The following is a 23,903-nucleotide window of genomic DNA, read 5'->3' as shown; positions in this document are numbered from 1 at the left end:
AAATTAAGGCCAAAAATCTATTCTGTTAAAATTCTGCGGAAGTCAATATATTTAGAATTACCGAAAAAATATGCACATATTGAGTATCCAGTTTCAGAGGCGGTAATGCCGTACAGTGGCGTATTCGTTCCTAAAGCTGTAGGTAGTCCTACAAAATAAAAGGAAAAGGTAAAGAATACGGCATTGGACATTACAGTCCCTAATGGCGGTGCCGATATCCGTCTCTTGGCCCTTCATCCAGAAAGTGCAATTGGGGATTGGGAGCGAACCATCCTGCACTTCAGCCAGGAAGTGCAATGGGGGGCTGGGGCCAACCATCCTGTGCTTTCGCACACTCTTCTCGTTTACCTTCCCCTGATATATCCAGGTACCCATTTAATACTGGGTCGACACTAGCTGAGTTTAAAGATTTACGCCACTGACCCCCGTCGCAAACCCAAATAATTCAGTAAAATAGGATTCGAACCCTCGTCCTCTCGGACAAAGGATCTAACAGATACGAGTCACACAAAATAAACGGTTAATACAGACACTTACTCTATCCAAAAAGATTGTCCTAAAGCAAAGTTGAAGTTTCAGCTATTTTGTGATGCAAAACAACAACTCTAGCCAAAAGAAGGCCAAAAACTTATTGTGTGAAAATTCTGAGATAGCCAATTGATTTATAATTATCAAAACTCTTTACGCATTTTCAGAGAGTCCATTTTCAGAGGCAGTAATGCCGTATGGTATTGCCTTGGTTCCTTAAGGTGCTGGTAGCCTTACAAAACAACGGTTAACATAGACATTTGTTTTAGCCCAAAAGACTGTTATAGTAAAATGGTGATTTCAGCCATTTTCTGGTGCAAAACAACAATTCTAGCCAAAGGAAGGCCATACGGATATTGAGCCTCGAGTTTCAGAGGCAGTAATGCCTTACGGTGCCACATTAATTTTTAGAGTTGCTGGTAGTCCAACAAAATAACGGTTAACATAGACTTGTATTTCAGGCAAAAGGACTGTCCTTAGCAAAGCGGCGTTTTCGGCCGTTTTGTGATACAAAACAACAGTTCTAACCAAATGAAGGCGAAAGTGCTATTGTGCAAAAATTCTGAGATAGTCAGTTGATTTAGAATTATCAAAAACTATACGCATATTGGGTCTCGAGTATCAGAGGCAGCAATGCCGTACGGTAACGCATTCGTTTGTAAAAGTGCGGGTAGTCCCACAAAATAAATGGTTAACAGAGATATTTATTTTAACGCGTCATATGACTAGATGATTCAGTTGAGGCTTGAAAAAATTGTGTAAAGTTGTGTACAATAAAGCTTCAGGTATTAGGGATAAAGCTCGGTGGTTCATTATTTAGGCTGGGGGAGGATTGTCCCTTAAGCGTCAAAAAGTTCATTTCTAATTCTCTGGGGGGTCTTCAAATGAACATAGCCAAATTTTCAAGCTTCGCCACGTACAACACTAGTTAAGGGTATATTCAGTGGTTTGTTGATTGTTTGATTTAAACGCGTGATTTTACATATGTTATAGGTCCTTGTGAACTTCCAACTTGGATCATGTAGCAGTATCGAGTGATTTGCAAGCCAATACAGTAAAGGTCGTGTTTGATTATCAATTGTCTGATCATCATCTCATAGCCTGCTCAATCACTTTGCCGTCTTTTGTTCATCAAAGTAAATATATTGGTCCTGCAGCACCTCTACACCGTTATGACTGGTCGAAAATCAATCAAGCACTTTTTATCCCGTCGGTAGATGCAAATCTAGATAAAATAAGTGTCCCTTTCTATCACCTTTAGAAGTCACTCCAGTTCGGTCAAAAGGAGATTCAGATTTTTCTAGATGTTGGCTGACATTGAAATTTGCCATCCCCTGGTGGAATAGGTTGCTAGGGGCCCGTTGGAATTGGTTACTAGGGGCCCGGTGGAACAGGATGCTCGCAACCCTGTAGGATTGTATGCTAGAGGTCCGATGGGATTGAATGCTAGGGCCCACGGTAGAATTGCTTGCTAGTGTTCCCACCTTTCTTTAATTCATTGTTCTTTTTGCTTGTATTTAATTCTTTATAAGCTTTTTTAAGGTTTTGTTTTTCCCTTTGTTGTGTTTTTACTGCTTTTTCTGTGTTTTAATAATGCTTGTAATTTTTGCGTATTAATAAAACATGTATGTACAATTAAAAGCCTTCATTCTTTACATTTCCTTTACTTTACATTTACGCAATTTAAGCATCTTGTTGCCTATGTTCATACGTGTGCTCGTTCAAGGTTACATTTAATATAAGTGCTAAATTATGTGTAGTGAAGAGTAGAAATGCCCTAATATCTCCCACGAGGACAATACCCCTTCGAATCCCGATCCGGACACTTTTTTTTTTAAACTCCCACGAGAACCACGTGGTTTATGGTTTTCTCACTGAGAATGGAAAAGCAGTATTTTTCTCACTTGAAAAAACAGGAATTTTCTCACATTGATGGTTGTTTCTTGGACGGTTATGTGTGTTGGTCAATTTATTTGATGTTTTTCATGGATGTCAACAGCAATTTATGTATGGTTTATGGTTTTTGTCAGTGAAAATGAAAAAACGGACTTTTTCTCACTTGAAAAACAGGAATTTTCTCATATTGATGGTTGTTTATTTGATGTTTGTGTATGTTGGTCAATTTGTTTGCTGTTTTTAATGGATTTCAACATTAACTCATGTCTGTTTCATGGTTTTGTCAGTGAGAATGTAAAAACAGGATATTTCTCACTTGAAAAACAGGAATTTTCTCACATTGATGGTTGTTTCTTGGACGGTTATGTGTGTTGGTCAATTTATTTGATGTTTTTCATGGATGTCAACAGCAATTTATGTCTGTTTTATGGTTTTTGTCAGTGAGAATGGAAAAACAGTATTTTTCTCACTTGAAAAACAGGAATTTCTCACATTGATTGTTGTTTCTTGGACGGTTATGTGTGTTGGTCAATTTATTTGATGTTTTTCATGGATGTCAACATCAATTTATGTCTGTTTTATGGTTTTTGTCAGTGAGAATTTGAAAAACAGGAACTTTCTCACTTGAAAAAACAGGAATTTTCTCACTTTGATGGATGTTTTTATGGTTTTTGTCAGTGAGAATGAAAAAACAGGAACTTTTTCACATTTATGTCTGTTTTATGGTTTTTGTCAGTGAGAATGGAAAAACAGTATTTTTGTCACTTTCATGGATTATTGAGTCATTAATCAAATTGTTTCCGGGGAAGTTAATTAATGTCTGACAGATGACGTCAAGTTAATTAATGTCTTTGATGCATTTCCAAAGAGAATTGTTTCCGGGGAAAAGTTTAAATCACACGTGACAGATGATGTCATGATTGATTGATTTGACATGAAAGAGGAATTAGTTTGTTGTTGCTAAGGGGAATTATTGATTCTCGAAAGGGGAATTAATTTGTTGTTTCTAAAGAGAATTGTTTCCGAGCGAATGTCTATTAATGTCTTTGGAGTTCTACCAAGAGAATTGTTTCCGACTGAATGTTTCGATCTTAGCAATGAAGAGATTGATTCACGAAAGGGTTTCCATATAATTTGAAATGTGTCAGCGAAGAGATGCCAAAACAAAAGGAACATGCTGAAATTACGTTTAGGGATTATTTGGGCGAAAGCATTTTAGAAATTTTATGGAATTATTTCGGCGAAACAGTTAGAGACATTTTAAAAGATGATTTAAAAAGATGATTTTAGAAGAGGATTTGAGGGTGAAACTCTGTGGTCGTTATAATACACAAGTTTCCTTTGAACAGTGTTGTGAGGTCCTCTACCCCAACCCCAAAGGGTCCTCATACCCCACCCCAACCCCGAAGGCAGCCCCCGGGCCCCCAAGATACCCCGCGCTCCCCAACGGCCCCCGGATCCCACAACCCCCTCCCCGGGCCCCCCAAAGAGTCCCCTCTCCAATTTTTAATACTTTTATGGCGTTATTATATCTTTTCAGAACAACTTCCTTTCATAATGTCATTCCTAAGCCCATTTTCCAACTTGAAGTACCAATCCGTTCACCCACAACTATACTTTACAGCTTTTTGGATACCTCAACACCAAGAAATATTTTTCAAAGACCCTTTCAGAGCAACATCTTTTCTTAATGTTCATTCTAAACCAATTTTCCAACTTGAAGCATCCATTCTTTTCACCCTCAACTTTACTTTACAGCATTTTGGATACCTCAACACCAAGAAATACTTTTCAACGACCATTTCAGAGCAAGTAACTTTCTTAATATCACTCTCAAACCCATTTTCCAACTTGAATTACTTATTTTTTTCACCCACAACTATACTTTACAGCTTTTTGGATACCTCAACATCAAGAAATACTTTTCAAAGATCATTTCGGAGTAATATACTGTCTTAATGACACCCCTAAGCCCATTTTCAAATTTTAAGTAATTACATTTTTTACCCACAACTGTGCTCTACAGCTTTTTGGATTCCTCAACATCAAGAAATACTTTTCAAAGACCATTTCGTAGCAAGTTACTTTCTTAATATCACTCCTAAAACCATTTTCCAAATTGAAGTACTTATCTTTTCACTCACAACTATACTTTACAGCTCTTTGGATACCTCAACACCCAGAAATACTTTTCAATGGCAATTTCAGAGCAAGTCACTTTCTTAATGTCCCTCCTAAACACATTTTACAACTTGAAGTACTTATTTTATGATCCATAACTATAATTTACAACTTTTTTGTTACCTCGAAACCAAGAGATACTTTTCAATGACCATTTCAGACCAAATGACTTTCTTAATGTCGCTTCTAAGTACATTTTACAAGTAGAAGTGCTTATCTTTTTAACCCACATATATACTCTAAAGCCTTTTGAATACCTCAACACCAAGGAATAGATTTCAACGACCATTTCAGAGCAAGTTAATTTCTTAATTTCACTCCTAAATCCCTTTTCCAACTTGAAGTACTTATCTTTTTCATTCACAACTATACTTTACAGCATTTTGAATACCTCAACACCAAGAAATACTTTTCAAAGACCATTTCAGAGCAAGTTACTTTCTTAATGTCACTCCTAAACCCATTTTGCAACTTGAAGTACTTATTTTTTTCAGCCACAACTATACTTTACAGCTTTTTGGATAACACAACACCAAGAAATACTTTTAAAAGACCATTTCAGACCAAGTGACTTTCTTAATGTTCGCTTCTAAGCCCATTTTCCAGCTTGAAGTGCTTATCTCTTTCATACAAAACTATATTTTACAGCCTTTTGGATACCTAAACATCAAGTAATACATATCAAACACTATTTCAGAGAAATCTCCTTTCTTAATGTCCCTCCTAAACCCATTTTCCAACTTGAAGTACTTATCTTTTTCATCACAACTATACTTTACAGCTTTTTGGATACCTCAACACCAAGAAATCCTTTTCAAAGACCATTTCAGAGCAAGTTACTTTCTTAATGTCCCTCCTAAACCCATTTTCCAACTTGAAGTACTTATCTTTTTCACTCACAACTATACTTTACAGCTTTTTGAATACCTCAACACCAAGAAACACTTTTCAAAGACAATTTCAGAGCAAGTTACTTTCTTAATGTCCCTCCTAAACCCATTTTCCAACTTGAAGTACTTATCTTTTTCACCCACAACTATACTTTACAGCTTTTTGGATACCTCAACACCTAGAAATACTTTTCAAAAACCATTTCAGAGCAAATTACTTTCTTAATGTCCCTCCTAAACCCATTTTCCAACTTGAAGTACTTATCATTTTCTCCCAAAAATATACTTTACAGCTATTAAGATATTTAGTCCCGAAGAAATACTTTTCAAATACCATTTCGAATCTAGTTACTTCCTTAATAACACCCATAAGCCTATTTTAAAACTTTAATTAATTTTTTTTTTTACCTAAATCCGTGCTCTACTGCTTTATGTATAACTCAAAATCAAGAGATACTATTCAAAGAACAATTAGTATCACGCTCCTTTCTTTAATGACCCTCCTAAACCCATTTTCCAACTTGAAGGACTTATCTTTTTCACCCACAACTATACTTTACAGCTTTTTGGATACCTCAACACCAAGAAATACTTTTCAAAGACCATTTCAGAGCAAGTTTCTTTCTTAATGTCCCTCCTAAACCCGTTTTCCAACTTGAAGTACTTATCTTTTTCACCCACAACTATACGTTACAGCTTTTTGGATACCTCAACACCAAGAAATACTTTTCAAGGACCATTTCAGAGCAAGTTACTTTCATAATGTCCCTCATAAACCGATTTTACAACTTGAAGTACTTATTTTTTTCAACCGCAACTATACTTTACAGCTTTTTGGATACCTCAACACCAAGAAATACTTTTCAAAGACCATTTCAGAGCAAGTTACTTTCTTAATGTCCCTCCTAAACCCATTTTCCAACTTGAAGTGCTTATCTTTTTCACCCAAAACTATACTTTGAAGCTTTTTTGATACCTCAACACCAAGAAATACTTTTCAAAGACCATGTCAGAGCAAGTTACTTTCTTAATGTCACTACTAAACCAATTTTCCAGCTTGAAGTACTTATCTTTTTCACCCCAACTAGACCATGCGGCTTTTTGGATACCTCAACACCAAGAAAATCTTTTCAAACACCATTTGAGGGAAACATGGTTTCTTATTGCCAATCCTAAACCCATATTCAGAATTGAAGTACTTATTTGTTTAACCCGAGAACCATGCTTTACAGCTTTTTGGATACCTCAACATCAAGAATTACTTTTCAAAGACCATTTCAGAGCAAGTTACTTTCTTATGGTACCTCCTAAACCCATTTTGCAACATGAAGTACTTATCTTTTTCACCCCCAACTATACTTTACAGCTTTTTGGATACCTCAACACCAAGAAATACTTTTCAAAGACCATTTCAGAGCAAGTTACTTTTCTTAATGTCCCTCCTAAACCCATTTTCCAACTTGAAGTACTTATCTTTTCACCCAAAACTATAATTTACAGCTTTTTGGTTACCTCAACACCAAGAAATACTTTTAAAAGTAAATTTCAGAGCAAGTTCCATACTTAATTTCCCTACTAAACCAAATTTACAACTTTAATTAATTAAATATTTAACCCGAAACTATAGTTTACAGCTATTTGGATACCTTAACGCCAAGAAAATCATTTCAAAGTCCGTTCCAGAGCAAGTTACTGTCTTAATCTTCCTCCTAAACTCATTTTCCGACTCGAAGTACTTATCTTTTTCACACTTATCTATACTTTACAGATTTTTGGGCACCTCAACATAAAGAAATTATTTTCATAGACCATTTCAGAGCAAGTTACTTTCTTAATGTATCTCCTAAATCAATTTTCCAGCTTTAATTAATTATCTTTTTCACCACAACTATACAATACAGCATTTTGGATACCTCAACACAAAGAAAAACTTTTCAATCACTATTTGAGGGCAATATACTTTCTTAATGTTCATCCTAAACCCATTTTCCTACTTGAAGTACTTATCTTTTTCACATACAACTATACTTTACAGCTTTTTAGTTACCTCAACACTAAGAAATACTTTTCAAAGACCATTTCAGAGCAAGTTACTTTCTTAATGTCCCTCCTAAACCCATTTTCCAACTTGAAGTACTTATCTTTTTCACCCACTTTTCTCAATTAAAAAAAACTTATTTTTTAATCAATTCTAATTTTCCAAATAATATGAAAATTTTCTACATCCGTTCACATTTTACTCAAAGTTATGAAAAAATTTAAAATAATGCTATAAATTTTTCATAGAAAAAAAAAAAGTTAAAGTTCCCTTCTGAATTTTACCAAATAACACACTTCAATTCTAATTTCTCCAGAGAAAAGAAAAATTTTCCCCTTCAGTTCTTTATTTCACAAAGACAAAAAGAAATTTAAAGTTCAATTCTAATTTTTCGGTGGAAGATAGAAAAAGTAATTTCATACTTGTGAATATTTTCATGGAAGATAAAAAGTTCTAGTTCAATTTAAAATTTTCTCAACGAAGTGAAGAAAAGTTCAAGTTCTCTTCTGAATTTTACCAAAACACACACTTCAATTCTAATTTCTCCAGAGAAAACAAAAATCTTCCACTTCAGTTCTTTATTTCACAAAGACATAAAGAAATTTAAAGTTCAATTCTAATTTTTCGGTGGAAGATAGAAAAAGTAATACCATACTTGTGAATATTTTCACGGAAAATAAAAAGTTCTAGTTCAATTTTAAATTTTCACAATGAAGTGAAGAAAAGTTAATATTCTCTACTGAATCTCACCAAGGAACACATTAGAATTTTACGTTATCCACATAATACTAAAATCTTCCGCTATAGTTATTTCATTCACTAATAAATAAGGAAATTTGAATTCAAATTGTAAATTTGTAGGTGGATGATAGAAAAAGTAACATCATAGTTGTGGATATTTTCATGGAAGATAAAAAGTTCTAGTTCACCTTAAAATTTTCGTATTCATTTGCATTTTTTTCAGTTTTCTTAATTAATTAATTCAAAAGTTTTTTTTAATAATTCTAAGAAAGACCGTAACTGATGCGTGCTTCATTTGTTTTTGCCTTAAGAAGATAAGAGCTATCAAGTAAAAATTCTTATACAGTGAATCAATTTAGGACTATCGAATAGCTACCCAATGTCAGACGCCATTTGTTCCTAAGATGAATTTAGTCTATAAAAAACAAAACACTTTTAATGCAGACAATGGTCTTAAAGCTTTGTTAAACTAAGTTGATTTATTTGATGCTTGATAAAACTATGTTCGACGGTGGATAACTATGTAATAGCTATTATAGAGCAGGTTCCCTTATTATAGGTTTCGAAGTCCTAAGTTGGTTTTAAAGGCATTTTAAGAAATTTTCTGCCAAAATACGTGTTCCAGGGTACTTGGAACGCTAATGGCAGATCAAATGAAAGGAGCTGTTTGTACGCGCCGAATATATATATATATATATATATATATATATATATATATATATATATATATATATATATATATATATATATATATATATATATATATATATATATATATATATATATATATATATATATATATATATATATATATATATATATATATATATATAATAAATAAAAGTTCAAATAGGGATAAAATCCTTTTAATAGACAGTGAAATAGAAATTCACAAAAAATACCAGATATTTCTTTTATTTATTACTTTTATTTACCGTCATGGAAAGGCAGGGTGGTCTCCGAAATTATCTATATATATATATATATATATATATATATATATATATATATATATATATATATATATATATATATATATATATATATATATATATATATATATATATATATATATATATATATATATATATATATATATATATATATATATATATATATATATATATATATATATATATATATATATATATATATATATATATATATATATATATATATATATATATTTATATATATTTCGGTGCGTACAAACAGCTCCTTTCATTTGATCTGCCATTAGCGGTCCAAGTACCCAGGAACACGTATTTTGGCAGAAAATTTCTTAAAATGCCTTAAAACCAACTTAGGACTTCGAAACCTACTTTTAATTCCTAAAAACATCTGATAATAACATTGCACTACTAATTACCGATTTCCATATATGTATTGGAATAAATTAATTTCAAATTAGTTTCTTCCAAATTTAGTGTTCCAACGTTAAAGCCAAGTTTCGCGTTCAAAAGAAATCTGACTTGTCTAAAGATCTAATGTCGCGTATACGTTCTTATAATGTCACCTAAAGACCTTATACGTTCTCTGGAGCACTCGCACCTTGGTCCGGGTTTTTGGAATGGGTGAGATAGGGAAAGATCATACTGCTAATTATATATACAGTGCTCCTTACTTACAGTTCGTTACCACGAACTGTTTGATTACCAGAGAAGTAAGGTGTTAATAGTTTAGTGGCCAAAAGAGGCCAATTGTCTCAGTTCCTTTGTCAGTGTCTAAATAACTATAATTTTTATACTATTATAAATAATTATCTTTTTATGGATACCAAGCAACGAGATGCTTGACAAGTAATTTCGGTTCTGATCTACAATAGCTTGACTTTATTCGGTGGAGGGGAGGGGGCTTACAAAAAACTTTTAAAAGCACCTCAAAAAATTTTCTAGTTACAATTTTTTTCGTTGCCCCGGGTCGGACGAACATATTGGAGGGGGGTTCAAAAGACCACATTTTAGGAGGGGAACCTGCTCTATAATAGCTATTACATAGTTATCCACCGTCGAACATAGTTTTATCAAGCATCAAATAAATCAACTTAGTTTAACAAAGCTTTAAGACCATTGTCTGCATTAAAAGTGTTTTGTTTTTTATAGACTAAATTCATCTTAGGAACAAATGGCGTCTGACATTGGGTAGCTATTCGATAGTCCTAAATTGATTCACTGTATAAGAATTTTTACTTGATAGCTTTTATCTTCTTAAGGCAAAAACAAATGAATCACGCATCAGTTACGGTCTTTCTTAGAATTATTTAAAAAAAACTTTTGAATTAATTAATTAAGAAAACTGAAAAAAATGCAAATGAATACAAAAATTTTAAATTGAACTAGAACTTTTTATCTTCCGTGAAAATATTCACAACTATGGTATTGCTTTTTCTATCTTCCACCGAAAAATTTAGAATTGAACTTTAAATTTCTTTGTCTTTGTGAAATATAGAACTTAAGTGGAAGATTTTTGTTTTCTCTGGAGAAATTAGAATTGAATTGTGTTCTTTGGCAAAATTCAGTAGAGAACTTGAACTTTCCTTCACTTCGTTGAGAACATTTAAAATTGAACTAGAACTTTTTATTTTCCGTGAAAATACTCACTAGTATGGTATTACTTTTTCTATCTTCCATTGAAAAATTAGAATTGAACTTTAAATTTCTTTATGTCTTTGTGAAATAAAGAACTGAAGTGGAAGATTTTTGTTTTCTCTGGAGAAATTAGAATTGAAGTGTGTTCTTTGGTAAAGTTCAGAAGAGAACTTGAACTTTTCTTCACTTCGTTGAGAAAATTTTAAATTGAACTAGAACTTTTAATCTTCCATGAAAATATTCACAAGTATGGTATTACTTTTTCTATCTTCCACCGAAAAATTAGAATTGAACTTTAAATTTCTTTATGTCCTTTTGAAATAAATAACTGAAGTGTAAGATTTTTGTTTTCTCTGGAGAAATTAGAATTGAAGCGTGTTCTTTGGTAAAATTCAGTAGAGAACTTGAACTTCTCTATCTTCTATGAAAAATTTGGAACATTATTTTAAATTTTTCATCCGTTTGAGTATAATCTGAACCGAAGTGGAAAATTTTTATATTATTTGGAAAAATAGAATTGATTAAAAACTAATTTCTTTTTCATTGAGAAAGTTGGTGAAAAATATAAGTATTTCAAGTTGGAAAATGGGTTTAGGAGGGACATTAAGAAAGTAACTTGCTCTGAAATGGTTTTTGAAAATTATTTCTAGGTGTTGAGGTATCCAAAAAGCTGTAAGGTCTAGTTGGTGTGAAAAAGATAAGTACTTCAAGTTGAAAAATGGGTTTAGGAGAGACATTAAGAAAGTAACTGGCTCTGAAATGGTCTTTTAAAAGTATTTCTGGGTGTTGAGGTATTAAAAAAGCTGTCAAGTATAGTTGAGTGTGAAAAAAGATAAGTACGTTAAGTTGGAAAATGGGTTTTGGAGGGACATTAAGAAAGTAACTTGCTCTGAAATGGTCTTTGAAAAGTATTTCTTGGTGTTGAGGTATCCAAAAAGCTGTAAAGTATAGTTTCGGGTGAAAAAGATAAGTACTTCAAGTTGGAAAATGGGTTTAGGAGGGACATTAAGAAAGTAACTTGCTCTGAAATGGTCTTTGAAAAGTATTTCTTGGTGTTGAGGTAACCAAAAAGCTGTAAAGTATAGTTGTGGGTGAAAAGATAAGTACTTCAAGTTGCAAAATGGGTTTAGGAGGGACATTAAGAAAGTAACTTGCTCTGAAATGGTCTTTGAAAAGTTTTTCTTAGTGTTGAGGTATCCAAAAAGCTGTAAAGTATAGTTGTGGGTGAAAAAAGATAAGAAATACAATTGGCATTATGGTTTGATAATGAACATAATTAATGAAACTTGATCTAGAAATTACTTAGAAAAGTTTTTCTTTGTGATTAGGCTTCCGAAAAGCTGTCAAATTTAGTGGTATGTGAAAAAGATAAGTCCATAATTTTTAAAAATGAATTTAGAATGGACATTAGTAAAGTAACTTTATCTGAAATGGTATTTGAAAAGTATATCTTAGTTTTGAGGTATCCAAAAAGCTGTAAAGTATAGTTGTGAGTGAAAAAGATAAGTACTTCAAGTTGGAAAATGGGTTTAGGAGTGTAATTAAGATAGTAGCTAGCTCCGAAATGGTCTTTTAAAAGTATCTATTGATGCTGAGGAATCAAAAAAGCTGTATAGCACAGTTGTGGTTAAAAAAGGTAATTACTTAATATTTTAAAATGTGCCGATGGTTTCCATTAAGGCAGTAAATTGCTCCGAAATGATTTTTGAAAAGTATTTCTTGATGTTTAAATATCCAAAAAGCTGTTGAGTATAGTTGTGAGTGAAAATGATAAGTACTTCAAGTTAGAAAATGGGTGTAGTAGGTACATTAAGAAAGTAAGTTGCTCTGAAATGGTCATTGAAAAATACTTTCTGGTGTTGAGGTATCCAAAAAGCTGTGAAGTATAGTTGTGGGTGAAAAAGATATGTACTTCAAGTTGGAAAATGGGTTTAGGTGGGACATTAATAAAGTAAGTTGCTCAGAAAAGGTTTTTGAAAAGTATTTCTTGGTGTTGAGTCATTCAAAAAGTTGTAAAGTATAGTTTTGAATGAAAAAGGTAAGTACTTCAAGTCGGAAAATGGGTTTAGGAGTAACATTAAGAAAGCAAACTTCACTGAAATGGTCTTTGAAAAATATTTCTTTGTGTAGAGGCATCCAAAAAGCTGTCAAGTATAGTTATGATAAAAAAGATAATTACTTGAAGTTGGAAACTTGGTTTATAAGGTAGATTAATAAACGAGCTTGCTCTGAAATGGTCTTTGAAAAGTATTTCTTGGTTTTGAGGTATCCAAAAAGCTGTAAAGTATAGTTGTCGGTGAAAAAGATAAGTACTTCAAGTTGGAAAATGAGTTTAGTAGGGACATTAAGAAAGTAACTTGCTCTGACATGGTCTTTGGAAAGTATTTCTTGGTGTTTAAGTATCCAAAAAGCTGTAAAGTATAGTTGTGGGTGAAAAAGATAAGTTCTTCGAGTTGGAAAATGGGTTTAGGAGGGACATTAAGAAAGTAATTTGGTCTAAAATGGTCTTTGAAAAGTATTTCTTGGTGTTGAGGTATCCAAAAAGCTGTAAAGTATTGTTGTGAGTGAAAAGATAAGTACTTCAAGTTGGAAAATGGATTTAGGAGGGAAAATAAGATCGTTTCTTTCTCTTAATTGGCCTTTTAAATTCCGTTCTTAGGTCGTATGTATAACAAATTCTGTTAAACATAGTTGTGGGGTAAAAACATAATTAAGCAAACCTGGAAATAATTTTTAGGAGGGACATTAAGAAAGTAAATTGCTCTGAAATGGTCTTAAAGTATAGTTGTGGGTGAAAAGAGTGGATGCTTCAAGTTGGAAAATTGGTTTAGAATGAACATTGAGAAAAGAAGTTGCTCTGAAATGGTCTTTGAAAAATATTTCTTGGTGTTGAGGTATCCAAAAAGCTGTAAAGTATAGTTGTGGGTAAACGGATTGGTACTTCAAGTTGGAAAATGGGTTTAGGAATGACATTATGAAAGGAACTTGTTCTGAAAAGATATAATAAAGCCATAAAAAAGTATTAAAATGGAGAGGGGACTCTTTGGGGGGCCCGGGGGGGGTGTTTGGGGATCCGGGGGCCCTTTGGGAGCCCTGGGAATCTTTGGGGACCGGGGGCTTCCTTCGGGGTTGGGGTGGGGTATGAGCACCCTTGGGGGTTGGGGTAGAGGACCTCACAACACTGTTCAAATGGAACTTGTGTATTATAACGACCACAGAGTTTCACCCTCAAATCCTCTTCTAAAATCATCTTTTTAAATCATCTTTTAAAATGTCTCTAACTGTTTCGCCGAAATAATTCCATAAAATATATAAAACGCTTTTGCCCAAATAATCCCTAAACGTAATTTCAGAGTATTCCTTTTGTTTTGTCATCTCTTTGCTGACACATTTCAAATTATATGGAAAACCTTTCGTGAATCAATCTCTTGATTGCTAAGATCAAAACATTCACTCGGAAACAATTCTCTTGGTAGAACTCCAAAGACATTAATAGACATTCGCTCGGAAACAATTCTCTTTAGAAACAACAAATTAATTCCCCTTTCGAGAATCAATAATTCCCCTTAGAAACAACAAATTAATTCCCCTTTCGTGTCAAATCAATCAATCATGACATCATCTGTCGCGTGTGATCTAAACTTTGCCCCGGAAACAATTCTCTTTGGAAATACATCAAAGATATTAATTAACTTGACGTCATCTGTCAGACATTAATTAACTTCCCCGGAAATAATTTGATTAATGACTCAATAATCCAGGAAAGTGAGAAAACTATTGTTTTTCCATTCTCACTGACAAAAACCATAAAACAGACATAAATGTGAGAAAGTTCTTGTTTTTTCATTCTCACTGACAAAAACCATAAAAACATCCATCAAAGTGAGAAAATTCCTGTTTTTCAAGTGAGAAAGTTCCTGTTTTTCAAATTCTCACTGACAAAAACAATAAAACAGACATAAATTGATGTTGACATCCATGAAAAACATCAAATAAATTGACCAACACAAATAAACGTCCAAGAAACAACCATCAATGTGAGAAAATTCCTGTTTTTTCAAGTGAGAAAAATACTGTTTTTCCATTCTCACTGACAAAAACCATAAAACAGACATAAATTGCTGTTGACATCCATGAAAAACATCAAATAAATTGACCAACACACATAACCGTCCAAGAAACAACCATCAATGTGAGAAAATTCCTGTTTTTCAAGTGAGAAAAGTACTGTTTTTCCATTCTCACTGACAAAAACCATAAAACAGACATAAATTGCTGTTGACATCCAGGAAAAAAAATCAAATAAATTGACCAACACACATAACCGTCCAAGAAACAACCATCAATGTGAGAAAATTCCTGTTTTTCAAGTGAGAAGAATACTGTTTTTCCATTCTCATTGACAAAAACCATAAAACAGACATAAATTGCTGTTGACATCCATGAAAAACATCAAATAAATTGACCAACACACATAACCGTCCAAGAAACAACCATCAATGTGAGAAAATTCCTGTTTTTTCAAGTGAGAAAAATACTGCTTTTCCATTCTCAGTGAGAAAACCATAAACCACGTGGTTCTCGTGGGAGTTTTTAAAAAAAAAAGTGTCCGGATCGGGATTCGAAGGGGTTTTGTCCTCGTGGGAGATATTAGGACATCTCTACTGTGAAGAGGAAAAGATAGACTTTTGATACTCTATTACTAAAAAAAAATGCGCTAAGAGTAACCCCAATATTAACTGAGGATATCCACTAAAGCATTACTCAACAAGCAGGTGTATATCAAATGTAACCAGATTCTAGTAATCAATTTTCACTCCTGCATGTCAATTATTGCAGTTGTGGGAAAACATACGATCCATTTAATCATTCTATTAAGTGGGACAGGGGCTCTCCTTGCTTGCAATAGGTTTTAACGTAGAAAGTGTTAACCGAACAATAATATTAGCAAAGCTTTCATAGTCAAGCTGTGTAGGGCTCCATTCCATGGGATAGAAATCTCTTTCGAATTCTAATATGGACAAAAACCTTTAGATTGTTAGAATCTTTTTAGAATCTTTTGAACGTCTTGAAAAGATCTTGAAGAAAAATTCTTAAAAAATGTCTTGGAATGTCTTGAAACGTCTGGAAAAATGTTTTGAAAAAATGTCTTAAAAACGTATTGAAATGTCTTAAAACGTCTTGAAAAATGTGCTGAAGAAAAATCTCTTAAAAACGTCTTGAAATGTCTTGAAACGTCTTTAAAAACTTCTTGAAGAAAAAATATCTTTAAATCTTGGAATGTCTTGAAAAATATTTGGAAGAAAAATCTTTTAAAATAATATCCCTGCTAGAATAGTGGACTCTAACACGTCCTATTAAGTAACAATCAAAAGTAAACAAACCCTATTATATAACAACCAAAAGTAAACACTCCCTATCACGGAGGTGTACTATACCGTTAGAGGTGCGCTATAGTATTGCGTAAGACCCAGGTGCACGTAAAGACGTCTTTAGGGGCTAGTGGCTCCAATTGTACACCCCCTATGGCTGTTTTAAACCCATAATTCCGTCACTACTAGCAAAAACATGGTTCTTTTAAATTACCCTGAAAATTAAAGTTAGTAAAATGCACGAATGTTAACACGAAATTCAAATTGTTGCTCTTTCTTAACGCTGTTTTTCAGAGAAATTTCCTTGAACACATCTTTCTCTTGGTGAAATACGGAAAGCCATATGAAGCCCGTTAATAGTGAAAGCACTGCTTTCAGCACTTGTATTATAACCAAATTTTTGTTTAAATTTAAGTTTGAATTTCTTCCATTTCAGTGCATTGATAACGTTCACTTTTACGACTTTGTCCACGGATCTGGTCCAGATACATCATCAGTCTCTCAGCCTCATTCCATTCGTAATGATCCACGTCTTTTCAAAGATGATGTTGACATACGGTTCAGCAGAACATTAAATTCCTGCAAGGTAAGGGTATTATTATGGTTTTGTTGAAATTATAACGCTAGAGTGGGCACGAGGGTTGGGACTTTCTGAGTTTCGCCAACGTAGTCACGACTTACTGAAAAAGAACAGTCAACTGATGTTGATCCAACGTTCACTGGACAGCATTCATTGGCGCTGGGTAAGGATGGTCCCCATAGAAAGCAAATCATATAAGTAGAATAGCGTAAGTAGAATAAATTCAAAAGTTTTGGAACTCAATTGTTTTTTGACTTTTTGTGGCTCTTGAAGTACCATGAACATCAAAATAAAAACAGTATTTGCTCCCCGGACCCGTCTTAGGTGTATTTAAACCCACTTATATTCTATATACCTAACACTATATCTTTTTTAGTTAATTAAAAAACTTTTTCCACAAAACTAGTTTTTCAAAGAAAAGTAAAGAACTCCATTAAACCAAAAATGAGCAAAAATAAAATTAAATAATCTACTAAGCGTGAAACAACCGCAAATCGGAATCGATAAATAAATGAAACCCAAACGAATATAAATTACAAAAAATAACCGAGTCAAACTCAAACCGAGCAGAAATTAACATGAGTAAGGCTCAAAACCCCTATGCCATCCCAAGGCCAGAACATAATTTGAACTTTACTGAAAAAATATAAATGTTTTTACTTTTATAACTTTAATAAATCAAATAATATTAACATTTTGATTACTAAATACCGGTACAATTTTTAACAACTTACACCCTTTTAAAATCTGGACACAAATAGTAATGTTTAATTTAGTTTCATACCTCCTCTAGGTGACCTGAAATAGAAAACTTGATACCATTCACAAAAAAAAATCCGTTTACTTTCTTTGATAGATTGGATACACTTACGCTATTTTGATTTGGTTGATATTTAAGAGCAGAAGTAGCCCCGAAAGTTTAAACATAATACTCTCAGTCGTTCTTGGGATACTGCTGAAATGTCTTATTGGAAATTAGCATTAACACAGTGCATTTTCATTTAGTCTTAAGGCAAGATTTAGTTTTTAAACATAATGGGCAAATGGTAGTTTGGGCGTGGGAGGGGGACTAGTTGCCCTCCAATCACTTTCGACTTTTAAAATGGGCTTTAGCCCTTTCTATTTTCAATCGAAAGAGCCATTTTTTAAGTTCCTACGACAACTCCTTCTATACGAAGTGCCATGGTCTGAAAAAAAAAATATAATAATACATTGAACCCAGATCGATCGTTACTATAAAAATGTCAAGCCTTCCAATCACTTTTGCCTTTTAAAATTGGCACTAGCCCTTTTAATTTCCAATCGAGTAAGCCCTTTTTGAATTTCTACGACAATGCTTTTTATAAACACCTTATAAGCACCCCAGGGCATAACTTATAACCTTTGCGCTGAGGGCTTGAGGGGGGTCTCATCCTCAAAGCCCTAATTTCCAGAACTTTCAAATACGTTGAACAAAATAGCTTTTTCAAAATTTTGATTGGATGTATTTGGGGAAAAGGTTGGTGTATGAGGGGGGTTAGTTGTCCTAGAATCACTTTCGACTATTAAAAAGGGCACTAGCCCTTTGAATTTCCAATCAAATGAGCCTTTTTTGAAGTTTCTACGACAACACTTTCTATAAGAATATTCTCCCATGGCATAACTTACAACACTTGCTAACTTCTATCTGGAAATCAACTACGCTGAACAAAATGGTTATCTAAAAATTTTGATTGGATGAGTTTGGGGAAACGGTGGGCGTGTAAGGGGTTTTAGTTGCCTTCAAATCACTTTCGACTATTAAAAAGGGCACAAGGCACTCCAATTTCCAATCGAATGAGCCCTTTTCGAAGTTTCTACGACAACTTCGATACGAAGTGCCCTGGAAAAAAAAGGAAAAAAAAGGAAAATAAAAATAATAATACATTGTGCCAACATCGTTCTTTACTTAGGCAGCGTGATTGCGGTGACTATGATAATGTGCACTTAAAGTGCAAGAGCTTTTGACTCGTGTATATTCGAGCATGCTGGAAGCTCATATTAAAGGTGTCGAAGCTACGTTAATTATTTGTTTAAAATATATGTTCAAAAATCTGAAAGCTAAAATTCAAGATGTTACTCTGCTATTTCAAATCCCAAATGGTCTGCGCCATGGAGCATTGAATTCTTCAGTTATGGTCAATAATGTGCTAGTGGCGCTCATGTTTATTTATACCTTATATTTCTCTGCAAATGAGTCATCCTTTTGGAAACTGTCCATTTATCTTCGAAAGGAGACACTGATGTATCTCCGTTCTTTTCCGTTTTTTTCCAGGGGGGACTGTATCAGGCCAGTAGTCGTAGAATATTGGAATAAAGCAGTATTGAGTAGAATTCGCAACATATAGTGACATCGTTCTTTACTTAGGCAGCGCTATTGTGCTGCCTATGACAACAGAGATTGCTACCGAGCAAACTGTCGTTTTCTGTCATTTTGTACCATAAAACATCAATTGTTGCCTAATGAGGGCCTTAGAAAATTCAACCCCCACAGAAAATCTCCCCAGGAAAATTCCTCCCCATGGAAAATTTCCCTCCAAGTTTAAAATTGAGCTGCCTTAGAGAAAGTATGACAAATGCTAATAATGAAAAAAATAAGAAATTTTGGAATATTTTACCTATGTTCCAAAAAATAGGCAGAATATGTGGTGTAGTACAGATTTCGGCAGCCTGTGACCCTTAGGTCACCACTGAATTCCACACGGAATTTTTTTTAGTTTTTATGATAATAATCTAAGCTTAAAAATGCATTGTAATTATTTTCTTAATAAAATTTTAGGTATTGTTCACTAGAAGACTATTACTAAATGAAAATATCACTGACCCTAACGTCCCTTTACTATTATAAAAAAGTATTACTTTACTTTATAAAAAAAAAACTGACCCGGAACCAAAAACAGGCTGCCGACCCCTTACGTCCTATAGTATTTATTTCCTTATGTTTGTTTAGTTTCAACTCTTTTTTGTGTGTTCTGGCGGTTGATTTATCATAACAGGGTAATTTAAAAGTTAACACTGGGGCTGTGGCGGTGATATCGATTCCAAAGGCAAACTTATAAGCCTTTTTTAAGTTTTTGAACAAAACAGATATCTCAAAATTCTAAATTGATAGGATAGAGGCTACATCAGGTTCGACTAGCAGATAAGAAACCGATGGCCCCCCCTCAGCTTTCAACCTTTCAAATTGGCACTAGAACTGTCAATTTAATTACTAAGTATCTAAGATAGCCCGGTCCATTCGAAATGGGTGGAAAAAGTTTTTTTTCTTCTTCTTTTGGATCGTTTTATGCATTTGAGGGAAATTAATATTTTTTTTATTTTCTTCTGCATTTGTATCCATGATGATTATGGCCTTCACCTACTTGAACTATGCCGTTTCCACAACCTTGCTATCGCACATACCTTTTTTCAACGCGAATCTATCCACCAGTACACGTGTTATAGTAATGACGGCTGTACAAAGAAGATGATTGACCGCGTCATTATTTCTAAACGCTGCAGATCATCATTGAAAAACTGCAGGACTTACTGATCAGCAGAGCTCGGGAATGCAGATCACAGGCTTGTGTGTACTGAATTTCAGCTTCACCTCCAAGTACAACGACCGGGAAGAAGGCCAGTCGCTGCAGATATTTGGAAACTTAAGGAGCCAGATACTCGCCTGAAGTATAGCATTGAGTTATCGAATCGCTTCGAACTCATTAGCACACTTAGTACCAGCGAAGGTGCCTGGAAGTATTTTAAATCGCAGATGAGGGAAGTAGCACAACTGGTGCTTGGCAAGAGATGTTGTTTAAATAAATTGTAGCTAACTAAATGAAACGTTGCAGGTCATAGAGCAAAGACGAAGGGCAAGACTCCTTGGGGATATGGCCACTTATCGAAGGCTTAATGGAGTGTAGAACAGACTCATTCACAGGGACCGAACTCAGTTCGTTGCAAGGAAAGCTGATGAAATTGAACTAGCTACAAAAAATAAAGACACGGGTAGCCTGTTCTAACATCTCCGAGATCTAACAGAATATAAAACTCCCACTTTGGGACCTGTCCTATCCAGGGATAAGACACTTCTTTCTGAAAATGGTTCCTGTATTGAGCAGCAGAAGGACCACTTCTGCTCACCCCTAAATAATGCCAGCCCGTCCGTCCCTCCAAATGGTAGTCTCACCGAGTCTAGCAGTCAAAGAAATAAAGCAGATGTTCCCCTAGATGAGCCCTTCAGCCCCTAAGAAATCGAAAATGCAGTTAAAAGGCTCAAGAATAAGTAAGCTGCTGTTATCTGTGGCTTAAGCTCCGAACTGCCAAAATATGCAAGCCCTACAATGCTTCTGTTCCTCCACACTCTGTTCTCCATAATCTGGCAAACTGATAGAGTCCCCGAAAGTTGGTGGAAGGGTGTCATTATCCTCTTATGGAAGGAGAAAGGCTCTACAAGTGACTGCTCAAATTACCATGGTGTATCTCTGCTGTCAGTTTCTAGAAAACTTTTCTCAATGGTCCTGCTGGATCGACGTCGGAATGTTATTCGTAGGATTCGGTGACCGGAGCAAGCTGCTTATATGTTGGCCCGTTCAACCATCGAAAAGATTTACAGGATTCGACAGACAATAGACAAGGCTACAGAGTTCCGACGTAAAGCTTTTCTTGCCTTCATCGGCTTCCGTGCTTCGTTCGACTCAGTGAACCAAGAAGCCCTTTGGTGGATTCTAGAATCGATTGGCCTCCCTGAGAAATACTGCAGACTCTTGAAAGCTCTACACCATGTTACAGAGAGCTATTCAAGTCAACGACCGGTGCAGCCCGTTCTTCCAAATCACTACAGGAATCGTCACAACACGATCTCTTTTTTTTACTTAAAAAGGATACTAGATATTCTTATTTCTGTTTAAATGAGCCCTCCCTACATTTTACGACCACTGGTTTGACTGACTCTTGGGAAAACTGGGCACAGCAGGGCAACACATGCAAAAATGCTGCTTCTTGCTGATCAGGTTAGGGGACTGCAAGTTACACTTGACTTCATTGGAGTTCTTTGAACATCCATTTGATTTCATTTTTGAGGGGTTTCAGTCTCCTTTTAAAACAAAATTAATAATTGCAAATTATGATTCTGTTAATATTAACTATTACATAGTAGTTAAATTAGTAAAAAAGTAGTGTAATATTTACTATTTCCAAATCAGCACTCACTGTGAAATGTTTCTCATTAAACATTATCTTAGAAAATACACTTTTAGAATTTTGGTCACTATGCATCGTGATTCGCTTTTTACCAGGTTCCAGCTATGTTAGAAAACAAATTTTGATTCTATAAAAAAAAAACATTTCTTTCTTATCTTAAAAAAATAAACATAATTTATCGTTCTAAGATTTATTATCAAAGAAACTACTTCGGCCAGTGTCCTCGACTTTTGTTTCTGGCGTGATTTGCCGAAAGTTATCTCAAGTATCATTCACAGGTTCCTCAAATAAGATACGCCACGCCCGAAAGACTCTTGGAGCGCCTCACGGATCTCCGATTTTTGTCAATTGATTTTTTAAACACGTTCCTCTTGACCTACCGTGTCTTCACCGATGGAGTCATGGTACTTGAAGCTCTCAAGAAAGTTTTCTACAATGCTGAGCCTCCAGAGATACATCCTCCACTAAGCCCTCGAAGCTCTGTTGTGTAAGTGTACTTTATTTCTATTATTAGCAGTTAATACAATTGAAGAAATGGTAAGAAAAGTGAATATGAATACTTTCCTAAAATTTAACACGTATTAAGCCGGTATGCATTTAATATTTCATGGGTTCATCTTTAGATGCAGCGTATAGTTTTAATTTCATCAGCAAGAAAAACAACAAACTTTTGCATACGGATCAGTGAGGTCCGGGTAGCGCAGGCACCGATCTCCTGATGTTCAGCACTTGGCAGGTAGTGTTATGCATGAATGGAGGCAAATCATTCGTTGCTTCAAGTGTTTTCCCCTATATTTCTTTATGTACCCACTTGAAACTGGGCGGACCTGAAATCGTTTCATTGTTAATTTCATTAAAAACTTCTAAATACTAGCGAATTTTTTGACAATCTGAGAGAATCCTAGAGTTGCCCTGCTTGAAGTTTCTATCGCCTGCTTATAGAAAAAAAACACATACTTTACATTCCTTTGAAAACAAAGTTTTAATGACCATTTTAATTTTTCCAAAAATATTTTCCAAAAAAAATTCAAAGAAAAAGACCATTATTTAAAACAAAGACGAGCAGAATAAAGTAGGTAGCAGTAGTATTAAAGCAGTAAAGTACTAGCATAATAAAATTATTTAAGCTTAAAATGAACAGAAATTTTTATTAATGAATAAATGGAACCGAGAAAAAAATTCAAATGAATAGTCAAGTCAAACTTAAAATGAAACAGAAATTACGACAAACAAGAATGGAGAGCGCTTCCTTAGCCATCTGAAGGCCAGAACATCATTTGCGCTTTACTGAAAACAATTTTTATTTCAATTTTTATTTGTCCTATCATTAAAAACAGTTTTTATTTGTCCTATCATCTACAATAACAACAAATGACATCTCCATACTAATCTTAGTATAGGCTACATATAGTAATGCAAATACATATAGTAATTTGTTTTCTTCATAGTTCGCCACTGGCTAACAAAATCCTCGTTTTTTCACCCCTTTTTTATTTTATTTTTCATTTTGTTAGTTTCTTTCCTCTCTGAGTTTCATTTGATATAGTAATGGTAATACCATTCCCCTTTCTTTTCTCTTCAAACTGTTGCACCGATTAAATGTCCTTTGTATTTCACCGAAACCATATATATTTTTAATAGTTAGAATTCTATTTGTCAAATGATCAAAAACAACAATAGAAAGAAAGATAGCCTAATTATTATAATAACTAAGATTTCTGAAAAAAAAACTAATGAAAGTAAACTGATTAATATATAATTATAACATATAATTATGTCATAATTATAGTATATAATCATATATATAATTATAGTTATATAGTTATATAATTATAGCTATTCTAAGAAGTCTCGTCAATTTTTAATTTATTAATGTTATAGAAAATCTGA

General features: G+C 33.9%; 1 protein-coding gene across 1 annotated transcript in view; it reads left to right on the top strand.

Moving 5' to 3' along the window:
• Positions 1-23,903, top strand: part of LOC148943114 (ras-specific guanine nucleotide-releasing factor 2-like) — a 441,376-nt gene that overhangs the window by 337,279 nt on the left and 80,194 nt on the right. Inside the window, exons 14-15 of the mRNA XM_089102441.1 lie at positions 16,671-16,820; positions 22,292-22,500. Of these exons, the coding sequence (XP_088958567.1) occupies positions 16,671-16,820; positions 22,292-22,500 (359 nt within the window). The remainder of the gene's footprint in view (positions 1-16,670; positions 16,821-22,291; positions 22,501-23,903) is intronic.

This window comes from Artemia sp. Qi Xiang Cuo, chromosome 16 (assembly GCF_049724085.1).
Source record: "Artemia sp. Qi Xiang Cuo chromosome 16, ASM4972408v1, whole genome shotgun sequence".
Classification (NCBI taxonomy): Eukaryota; Metazoa; Arthropoda; class Branchiopoda; order Anostraca; family Artemiidae; genus Artemia; species Artemia sp. Qi Xiang Cuo.
Note: the sequence above shows the minus strand (reverse complement) of the source record. Positions and strands in the feature narration are given on the sequence as shown.